Source organism: Triticum urartu, chromosome 4A, assembly GCF_056163025.1.
Source record: "Triticum urartu cultivar PI428250 chromosome 4A, HENAU_Tu73, whole genome shotgun sequence".
NCBI classification, from domain to species: Eukaryota; Viridiplantae; Streptophyta; class Magnoliopsida; order Poales; family Poaceae; genus Triticum; species Triticum urartu.
The window spans coordinates 25,886,493-25,897,715 of record NC_141876.1 but is presented as its reverse complement, the minus strand read 5'-3'; the positions used below and the strand labels follow the sequence as shown (position 1 = coordinate 25,897,715).

Below are 11,223 nucleotides of genomic sequence, written 5' to 3'. Positions count from 1 at the left end.
GGTTTGCCCAGGTGTTATTATTCATGTCGTAACTTGTATTTGATCTATGTTTGAATAAATTTGGCGCCTCGTGCACCCCCTCTCGTTACAAAAAAATACTAGTTGTTGAACACAAAATATAGAAGAAAATAAGCTAATCCCACCCCTCTATATGGGGTAAAACAAAACAAAAATGGCCTATGTGCACATGTAAATACTTCACTTAACCCAAAAACAAAAAGGGAAGAGGGAAAAAAAATCTTATCTCATCTTCTCCCACACAGAGCTTCCCCGCTCCAGGCTCTCCACGTGACCTCTCTCGGCTCGCGGTCAGCACCTCACATCCCCGCGCGCGCACAGTCGCGCAGAGCCACTTCCGCGTCCAGCTCCAGGCCGCATGTCTCTCCTCAGCTCCCCCACGCCGTTCGGCGCGGCCACCGCCGCCCGCCATCGCCTCCCACTCCTGGGCCGCCGCGCGGCGCTGCACGTGGCGCTCGCGCGCCGGACCGGCGTCTCGTCCCGCACGCAGCGGCGCCTCGAGGAGCGCGGCGGCAAGAAGCGGCGCGGCGGCGTCGAGACCCCCGACGCGGACGAGGACACCGGCCCGGCGTGGGAGGGCGTGGAGTGGGAGGGGGAGCCGCTGGGGTTCGAGGTGTCGACGGAGCCCATGCCGTACCTGCCGGACCCGGAGAAGCCCGACTTCTGGGAGGGGGACAACTGGGAGGTCCTCGGCTTCTTCGTGCAGTACATGTGGGCCTTCGGCGTCTTCTTCTCCGTGAGCACCTCCTCCTCCTCCTCCATTACTTTGCGCTGTAGCACAGTTCTGTGACGTAGGATCTGAATATAGTTTCTCAAAGGAAAATATTCAGTTTTTCTTGAGATGTCCGCGCCAGAGAAATTTGGTTTGCAGTGGAATAGCTCTACGTTGAAATGTTTTCCACATAAGGAAGTGGAAGTCAGCATGAATCAATCCCTTGAATTCGACAAGCTGGGACTGCCATTAAAATTGCTTAGATCGCGAGTAATTATCTGCTAAATCATTTCTAATAGTTGCAAACAGCGAGGGTTCCATGGCCATGGCATAATCACTCTTTGTAGTACACTGAGCTACTGCATTATTTTCCTCATCTGAAGCAAAAGAGTGATTCCTTTCCAATGCCTAGAACTCTACTGGTACTGTGCATAGATTGCTGAAAACATTGAACTTTCTACTGGTACGTGTAAGGGCATCCGGGAGCTGTTACACCTTTCTCATGAAGCTATTTATTTACATTTGCTGACTGTTTAACAAGAGATAATTTACCACTTCTTTGTTACTCCCACGGTCCCATAATATAAGATCTTATTACATCCAGTTTACTCACAAATTTGATGTAATAAGATCTCACAAATTTGATGTAATAAGATCTTATATTATGGGACGGAGGGAGTAGATTACATTGCTATGTAAACATTCCTGGTGTTTGATCATTGGTATTATGACAACTTAACCACCTATTGTTGCAGATGTCCACTCAATAAGTAGAGATAACTCTCCATGTTATCCTATCAACTTAGATCATCACATTAATCCATCCATGTAACCATGTTAACTCCCATGCGAGGGAACTGATTTTCCTTTTCATACTTGTGCAGTTGGTTGCTTGTGGTGTTGCCGTGGCTACATATAACGATGGGGCATCAGACTTCAGAGACACTCCTGCTTTTAAGGAATCAACCCAAGCCCAGGAGTTCCCCGAAGAGTCAGAATCATCCGGCGCCGATGTGTTTGAAGGTAATCCAACTGAGGTAGCACCAGCTCTTGAGTAGGACTGTCAAGGAGACATCAGGGAAAAGAAATGAAGGCTCTCTCTTTGAGCTATAGGGTTCTGCAGTAGCCAGTAAACTTGTACAACATTCAGTGGAAACTTGAAATGATAGTGTTAAGGAAATTGGCTGCCATGGTTCCGAAAAGGAAATTAGCTTGCAATCACCATGTACTGAATTATCTCTTGAATAATCCTACGTCGAGATCAGAATATGTAAATGGTTAATTAGTGGTGATGAAATTCAGCTATGCTTCTATCTTTATTGTTATTTTATTTTGATTTTGGTACTTGGTACTCCAGTGGTTTGCTTAGATGTCAGTGTAAGAAGCAAACTTGTGTGATTTGACTGCTTCCGGTCATCTACCTACAAAAATGTATATTCTCAGCTTATATTATTTCACATATCTCATTCTGCTCTGTACTGAACTTCCCTTGAATTGCTTTATGTTGAAAGTAGAAAATAATTTACCAAGGGTTAGTTGGGATTCAATTCAATCAATGGTTAGTTGTGAATATTTTTTACGCATATCAATCCATGACACAAGTTTGTATGATTTCTGACATGTTTCTGCCAATGTAGCATGTCATTTTGTGAAAAAGTATTATGACAGTTTCTACAGTCACCCCCAGATTAATTAAACTGCAAGATTTGATAACAAGCTTGAGACAGTGTTAGATTCAGCTTGCTCCTATTCCTAAGAGCATCTCCAGCCGTTGCAGCCCCCAAAAGTACTACCAAGCAAAAAAAGTTGGTGCCAAATGCTTCATCCGGCGAAATAGAAGTGCATGAGGAGGGCATCTTTCCAGCCACACCCTATCCCAACCAAAAATTTGTGAAGGAAATGATTAGGTGCGCCAAGAAAAAAGATATGTGGGGAGACACGTTTCGCCGAAACTTCCGCCGGCATTCCCAAGAGCCCCCAACGCGCTGGGTTTCGCCTGGATTTGCCGGCATTATTTTGACGATGCTCTAAGCCCAAAGGGGAGGCGCTGGCTTCTGTGGAGGGGGGCTCAACCGCCGGAGCCCCAACCAACCACAACCCCACGAGACGAGCACCCGGACCGGAATTCCCACGGAGACAGGGAACCATAAAGCGTGCAGACTGTGCACCAAATCCTCTTCTCCATCCCCGTTCTTCGATAGCTTTAGGCATTTCATGGTCCGAAAGTGAAAGGATCTCCGAGGCCTTTGCGTCCGCGCTCACACGATGCATGGCTGCTGGTTGGCGGTTGCGCTGCACGAGAAAGCAGCAGCTAGCCAGCCAGCTAGCGCGAGGCGGCGCGGCGCCCCTATTATACGTACGACGCTGCATGATGCCTGCACATCCGCCATTCCCCGACGCGCAGTCTGTCTTCTTCTTCCGCCGGCGCACGCACGATGATCCCGGAGGGCGCGGCGGACCTGGTGGCCCTGCTGGCCCCCCTGCTCGTCGTCGTGGGCGTGGCCGCGGTGATCGCGTCGGCGTCGGCGGGCGGGAGCGCGCGCAAGGCGGAGGCGCAGGTGGAGGCTCAGGCGAGGGAGTGGGCGCGGTTCGTGTTCGGCTCCTCGGAGGACGCGGAGCTCGTCGATGGTGCCGGCGGCCGGGCCGACCCCCGGTGGCGCGTGGACGGGCTGAGCTAGTGGCCGTGCACGGCGCACGGCGCACGGTGCACGCACGCGCATGCCAGCTCCATTCTCGTCGGCTCGTGTACGAGGACAAACAGTACGGGGTACCGTATAGATTTGTTGCAACTTGCAAGCGTCGGGTTTCAACCTAGTATATTTGTTGCTAATTACTAATAGCAGATAAATTTCATGTCGCAAATGCTATTTCTTCATATTGCGGATGTTAAGCAGAGAAATTTCATTGTTGCGAGTGTTGCCGTTGTTAACAGTCTGTAGTTTATCATGGCTGTAGTTACTGTCACAACACGAAGATGATACTTTGTGTGCGGTCTTAGAGCATCTACAGTCGGATTTGGTAAATTCGACCCCTCAAACGCCCGCAGACACGTCCGAGCGCGTTCGTCGACAGTGACCTGTCAAGTCTCGAATAATCCATTCTACAACCGGATATCTCAAATTAGAAACCTCAAATCTATAGTATTACATGCAACGTACACCTAATATTAAGCGGAGCTCGTCTAGCTCCGCTGTGCCCATGCTCGACGGCCGGCTGCGCTCCCTAGAGTGTTGGTCCGGTCGCCAGTGAGGTAGAGTAGGACTTGGGACACAAGCCAGCTCACGGGACTCGAGGCGCCGCTGTTTCCCATGTCGTACTCTTTCTCATCATATCTCGGATCCCTGACGGTGCCGGTAGACGTCAGATCGATGATGGATCCGTCCTGGGAGGAGCCGCGACGTCCACCACTGTTGTGGCACCCGCATTGGTGCACCATACGGGTGCCGAAGAATGTGACTCCGCCTCGCCAACGTCCACCACCGCAAGGGCTGTCGCCGCCTCCCGCACCTGCTGCCTCGCACGGCGGGCACACCATGCCATGTTTGCGTCGGACGACGCTGAAAGTGCGTTATATCGACTAGAGGAGGGGTGAATACACAATTTTTATGAATTCTTCATTGACGAATTTCAGGGTGAGGAAATTACTGAGTGAAGAACTACTTGCAGCGGAATAAGTACTCAGAAGTAAACATAACAGTGCATGAGTATGGTCTTCATGATGAAATGAAAACAAGCACAGAGTACAGAAAGCGTAAACACAAGATAACACGGGATAAAGACAAACAGTCTAAAGAAATTGAAGTGAGGAAATAGAGAAAGTCTTCAGTCAAAGTCTTCAGACAGATATGAACAAGCACACAACACAGAAATGAGGAAATTGAAGGGTTGAGGAAATGGAACCAGGTAGCTTGGTGAAGACAATGATTTGGTAGACCAGTTCCAACTGCTGTGACAGTTGTACGTCTGGCTAGGGCGGCTAGGTATTTAAACCTGAGGACACACAGTCCCGGACACCCAGTCCTGAATACGGAGCTCAGGACACTCAGTCTTCAGCGTATTCCCCTTAAACTAAGGTCACACAGACCTCGCCCAATCACTCGTGGTAAGTCTTCAGGTGACTTCCAAACCTTCACATACTCGGTCACTCGGCGATCCACAATTTCCTCTTGGATGCTCTAGACCATGACGTCTAACCGTCTGGAAGATGCACAGTCTTTAAAGGTAACCAGTGTCGGATCTACACAGGATAAATCTCTTCAGTGATGCTCAATCACTTTGGGTTTGGGTTTTCCCCACTTAATGATTTTCACTCAAAGTCCTTGGAGGATGGGATGCTCTTAAATGACAAGTGTCAGTTTCTCTTGGAGCAGCCAACCAGCTAGTGGTTGTAAGGGCGGCTACTTATAGCCTGGGGAGCAACCCGACATGATAAGACATAAATGCCCTTCAATGATATGACCGTTAGATGGGTAGATATTTTGGGACAGCTGGCGCATAGCACAGCAACGGTCGGAATTTTGAGTATCAAATTCCTCAGGGCTATCATGTTCCTCACTGTGTAGGCAATCCGCACTGGCGAATTCCTAACTCCTCAGTCATAACAAATTCCTCAGAGACCAGAAGAACTTCGTCTTTGTCATTGAAGAAATTGACTGAACTGTATGAGATTTCCAATGGCTTCACTCGAAGGGATTGGTAGGTGTAGGATTTGAGTTGAGCATCACTTGGAAATTTTTCCTTAGTATTTCCTCAACCCCCTTTAACGGTACGGTATCTCCTATGACTCAAGCAAGAGAAAATAAAACAAAGAAAACAAAGGTATTCATGCTTCATGTTCCTCGAATGAATAACAAGTCTTCAGGATCACACCAATTTCTTCACTTTCAAAGTCTTCAGAAATTCAAAGTCTTTAGTCGAAGAACTTCATTTTTAGGGGTCGACTTTCTCTGTAAATATCAAGCTCCTCATAGACTTATAGACCTGTGTACACTCACAAACGCATCAGTCCCTTAACCTATAAGTCTTCAATACACCAAAATCACTAAGGGGCACTAGATGCACTTACAATCTCCCCCTTTTTGGTGATTGATGACAATATATGCTAAGTTTTCAACGGGGATAAACATATGAAGTGTAAATACTGAAATTGAGGAATTTGATTGCAAGATATAGAAGAACTCCCCCTGAAGATGTGCATAGTGAGGAATTTGCTTTTGAAGCAATGCACACTTTGAAGAGTAGAATCATGGAGATCTCCCCCTATATCTTTTAATTCATACACGCATTTAACATATAATATGAAGAATTCGAAATGCATGCTGAAATATGGCGACTGATGTAATTCAGCATGCGTGCATTAACATTAATGAGGAATAAGCATGCAGAAAAACTCTGAAAAAGTATCAGACCACCATAGAGTTTAAGTTTACAACTCGATCCAGCAAAGTCTTCAAAAGAACGAGAGTTGTAACTTAGAAAAAAAATGCCCATATAGGTAGACCCGCTTGAAGACTAACTCAAATTTCTCCCCCTTTGTCATCGAATGACCAAAAGGGTCGAAAAAATGAGGACTAACGCCCCTGAAGAATATCAAGTTGATGGAGGAGCGCCAGCATTGTTGGGGTCGTTGGTTGTTGTAGGGCCTGCAGCAGTGTCGTCCAAGTCTTCAAACTCATCGGTGTCGCGGGATGAAGAATTTGAGCTGGCCACCAAGGAAGGAACTTTGACTTTCTTGAATTTCTTCGCTGGAGGTGCAGACCAATCAAAGTTCTCCTTGAGACCCATTTGCTTCAGATCTTCTTCACCATACATATGTGATAAGATGGCCCAGGTGCGATCGAAAACTTCATGGAGGTAGTAATGGTTTTTCTTCACTGCATTATGTGTAGCAGTCATGTTGTGAAGAAGAGAACCAAACTGACGCTTAACCCATTTATGGTTTCGGTCCACCTTCTGGTGAAGACTAAGAAGCAACTCACGGTCAGTCATCACCCTGGGAGCTGTGGCTTGAGGATTTGGCTTGGATGCATGTGCAGCAGAATCATGAGTGGCAGAGTCATCATTGGTAGAATAAGATGCAGCTTTGCGAAACTGACCATCCAATGGACGAATGCCTTCATCAATGACAGCAGGTGCCTTGCCCTTTTCATCAGCTGAGAAATAAGTCTGCTTGAGGAATTCAATTGGGGGCAGGTAGCTGAGGTGATTCTGAAAGTCAGCCTTGTAGTTTAGTGAAGACCTTGTTCTGAGGAATCTCATAATCCAAGGAGCATAATGCTTCAACTCAAATGGAGAGAGTGCAACATTTGCCAGAGTCCTCATGAAGAAATCATGATAATTGACAGGAATGCCATGTATGATGTTGAATAGCAGATTCTTCATGATGCCAACAATTTCCTCATCAGACGAGTCGTGGCCTTTGATAGGACTCATTGTCCTCGTCAGAATGCGATAGACTGTTCTGGGCACATATAGCAATTCCTTCACGAGAAATTTGGTCCTTGGCGCTTGACGGGCTTCAGGGGCTTCATCAGCACTTGCATGTAATGGGCAGTGAGTTTAGGCTCCTGGTACAGACAGCGAGCTCCTTCAAGGGGTGGACTGATGGGCAGGGCGTGAAGTAATTCAGAGGCCGGTGCTTTATAATGAGTGTTATCGGTCATCCAGTCCAATACCCAAGTGTTGATATCATCAGGATCACCTGCGATGTGTAGTGTAGCGTAGAACTGAAGAATAAGCTCTTCATTCCAATCAACAATATCAGAGCAAAAATTGAGGAGGCCTGTGTCATGAAGAACACTGAGGACAGGAGAGAAGCAAGGCAGTGATTCCATGTCCACGTGAGTAATATGCTTGTGGTAGAAGACTTTATCCTTATTGAAGAGCAGTGAAGAATAGAAATTGACCTGGCTGGCAGTCCAGAAGCGCTTCCTCCTAAGACGAGTAAAGTCATAAGGATTGTAGTCCATGAAGAATACATGCTCGCCGAAGAAGTCATCAGCCTTGAATTTTTGCTTCTTTGAGAAGGGATCCTTTGGCTTGGGGTGAGGAGTGTCCGTCAATTGCATCACAACCTCAGGGATCTCGATCTCAGGTTCCGCGTGCTGAGGAATTTCAGGTTCTTCTTCAGTGGCAGCCTGGGACTTCAATTCTTAATTTACATTTTCTTCAGCACTAGTGGCTGGAATGCAGTCATCAACCCTGGTACTAGCATTTTCTTCAGCATCCTGAGTATCATCAGCGGTGCTAGCATTTTCTTCAGTAGGCTGAGCAGATGCTTCAGCCTGAGGATTTTCTTGTTGCGTTGGGGCTGCAACATTGGAAGTGAATTGTTCAGTTAATTTCACAAAACAGACCTTAGCTCCCAGCCAATCAGCGCGGTATGTGTCAAATTCGTCACTGAGTTTCTTGATCTCAGATTGAATAGTGACAAGTTCTTCAGTTGTCATAGAGACAACGTTTTTCTTCAGGAAGCGCTCCTTTTTGTACTGCACTTTCTTCAACTGCCTGGCCTTTTCAAATTTCCATTTTTCTTCTTGAATGAAGTGAGTCAACATATGACTTTGGCCAGGAGTCAGCTTGAAGTCAGGCATAGGAGTGTTGGGGTCCTTGTGCCAGAGATCAATGTAATCAAGGATCAATTTTGGATCCAAAAGCAGAGGCATACTTGTGCCTTTGGCTCTAGCGGCCCTGAGTTGCCTGTCCCTGATGATTTCAGCAAGTTCTTCATCATCAGCTTCGTCTTCATCAGACGGCACTTGAAAGGCAAACTGCTTCTTGTGAGGACTTGGTCGAGAGCCTCGTCCAACAGTTGTGTGCCTTTCTTAAGAACATGTAAATTGAGCACTAGACGGCACTTAAGGGGATCTTTTCTTTCTCAAGAACATGTAAGAGCATTGTGTGCCTTTTGTATTAAGAATGAGGGAAATGAGTACATGTAAATTTACAATAGTGTTGATCACAGACCAGTCCACAGGTGCATTGGTATTTTTACTCTTTCGCCATTTTCCACCTTAATCATGGATATATATCACTGGAGTAGGAAGCAACACCACTTTGTCAAAAATCCTAGCATTACGCTCTATCCAAATCGAGCGCACAACGAGGACACCGGAGAATTGATCTCACGCCGTCCACCAGTAGTAATGACCGTATTCACATTGTGCCACCAATTAGCGAGGGACACATCCCAAGAAGGCATCAACTGATGCAGCCGGTGGGGTAGCAGAACCTAGAACGATACTTATACCTCCCTAGTGAAGGGGCACTGCATGAACATGTGACAGTGAGTTTCCATCTCCTAGCAACAATGCATGCAATGTGTTATGGTGTTTGAGGGAGTCCTGGATTAGGGGGTGTCCGGATAGCCGGACTCCTGGACTATGAAGATACAAGATTGAAGACTTCGTCCCGTGTCCGGAAGGGACTTTCCTTGGCGTGGAAGGCAAGCTTGGCGATACGGATATGTAGATCTCCTACCATTGTAACCGACTCTGTGTAACCCTAGCCCTCTCCAGTGTCTATATAAACCGGAGGGTCTTAGTCCATAGGACGAACAACAATCATACCATAGGCTAGCTTCTAGGGTTTAGCCTCTCTGATCTCGTGGTAGATCTACTCTTGTACTACCCATATCATCAATATTAATCAGGTGGGACGTAGGGTTTTACCTCCATCAAGAGGGCCCGAACCTGGGTAAAACATTGTGTCCCCTGCCTCCTGTTACCATCCGCCTAGACGCACAGTTCGGGACCCCCTACCCGAGATCTGTTGATTTTGACACCGACATTGGTGCTTTCATTGAGAGTTCCTCTGTGTCGTCACTTTTGGGCCCGATGGCTTCTCCGATCATCAACAGCGATGCGATCCGGGGTGAGACTTTTCTCCCCGGACAGATCTTCGTATTCGACGGCTTTGCACTGCGGGCCAATTCGCTTGGCCATCTGGAGCAGGTCGAAAGCTATGCCCCTGGCCATCAGGTCAGATTTGGAAGTTTGAACTACACGGCCGACATCCGCGGAGACTTCATCTTTGACGGATTCGAGCCACAGCCGAGCGCGCCGCACTGTCACGATGGGCATGGTCTAGCTCTGCCGCCGAACAGTGCCCTGGAGGCCGCACCTGTGTCCGCTCCGACCCCTAGCTCGGAGCCGATCACACCAATCGAGGATGGGTGGTTAGACACCGCCTCGGGGGCTGCAATCTCTACAGCGATCGAGCCGAACACCAGCCCTATTCTCTGCGAAGCCCGTGACTCCAAGGAGCCGGACTCCTCTCCTGACTCCGAGCCCTCCGCGCCCCTACCGATCGAACCCGATTGGGCGCCGATCATGGATTTCACCGCCGCGGACATCTTTCAGCACTCGCCCTTCGGCGATATTCTGAATTCACTAAAGTCTCTCTCTTTATTAGGAGAGCCCTGGCCGGACTATGGTCAACAAGGTTGGGATGCGGATGATGAAGAAATTCAAAGCCCACCCACCACCCACTTCGTAGCCACTGTCAATGATTTAACCGACATGCTCGACTTCAACTCCGAAGACATCGACAGTATGGACGCCGATGCAGGAGACGATCAAGAACCAGCGCCTATAGGGCACTGGAAATCCACCTCGTCGTATGATATATACATGGTGGACACCCCAAAAGAAGGCAATGGCGATGGAACAGCGGAGGATGACCCCTCCAAGAAGTAGCCTAAGCGTCGGCGTCAGCGGCGCCGCTCTAAATCCCGCCAAAGCAAAAACGATGATTCCGGCACGAGAGATAATAACACCCCGGACAGTGCTGAAGACAACCACCTCCAGCAAGATTCAGCACAGGAGGATGGAGAAGCCAGCCCTCATGAGAGAGCGGCAGACAGAGAGGTCGAGAACGAAAATTATATGCCTCCCTCCGAAGACGAGGCAAGCCTCGACGACGACGAATTTGTCGTGCCGGAGGATCCCGTCGAACAAGAGCGTTTCAAACGCAGGCTTATGGCCACGGCGATCAGCCTCAAGAAAAAACAGCAACATCTTAGAGCTGATCAAGATTTGCTAGCCGACAGATGGACTGAAGTCCTTGCGGCCGAAGAGTATGAACTCGAACGCCCCTCCAAGAGCTACCCAAAGCGCATGTTGCTACCCCAATTAGAGGAGGAAGCACATAAACCTACATCACCAGCGCATGATGCGGCCGACCGGCCACCCCGTGGCCGCGACAGAGAGGCCTCTCGGCCCTCCACTCAAGCTGCACCCCGGCGCCGCTCAAAAAATACCAAGGCATGGGAAAATGCGCCAGACCTGCGAGATATATTGGAGGACAAGGCAAGGCAAACAAGATCGATTTACGGATCACGTGGGCGCCCCACGGCATGAGACGGTACTCGTCACGCCGGATACAGTATATCCGGCCGGGCCGAACACAGTAGACAAAGCTCATTTGAGCTGCGTCGTGATATAGCCCAATACAGAGGCGCCGCACACCCACTATGCTTCACAGATGAAGAGATG

General features: G+C 48.4%; 1 protein-coding gene across 1 annotated transcript; it reads left to right on the top strand.

The window, feature by feature from the left end:
- The first annotated feature begins 249 nt into the window (after positions 1-249).
- On the top strand, positions 250-2,012 carry LOC125550390 (AT-rich interactive domain protein). The gene is made up of 2 exons (XM_048713379.2): positions 250-754; positions 1,615-2,012. Exons 1-2 carry the CDS (start codon positions 377-379, stop codon positions 1,786-1,788), a joined length of 552 nt encoding a protein of 183 aa, XP_048569336.1. The 5' UTR covers positions 250-376; the 3' UTR covers positions 1,789-2,012.
- Positions 2,013-11,223: the final 9,211 nt, after the last annotated feature.

Bases quoted from the DNA above. Each gene is read 5' to 3' on its own strand.
- LOC125550390 (XM_048713379.2), top strand. From the start codon at position 377: ATGTCTCTCCTCAGCTCCCCCACGCCGTTCGGCGCGGCCACCGCCGCC. The intron at 755-1,614 runs GTGAGCACCTCC...ATACTTGTGCAG, and splicing joins CCTTCGGCGTCTTCTTCTCC to TTGGTTGCTTGTGGTGTTGC.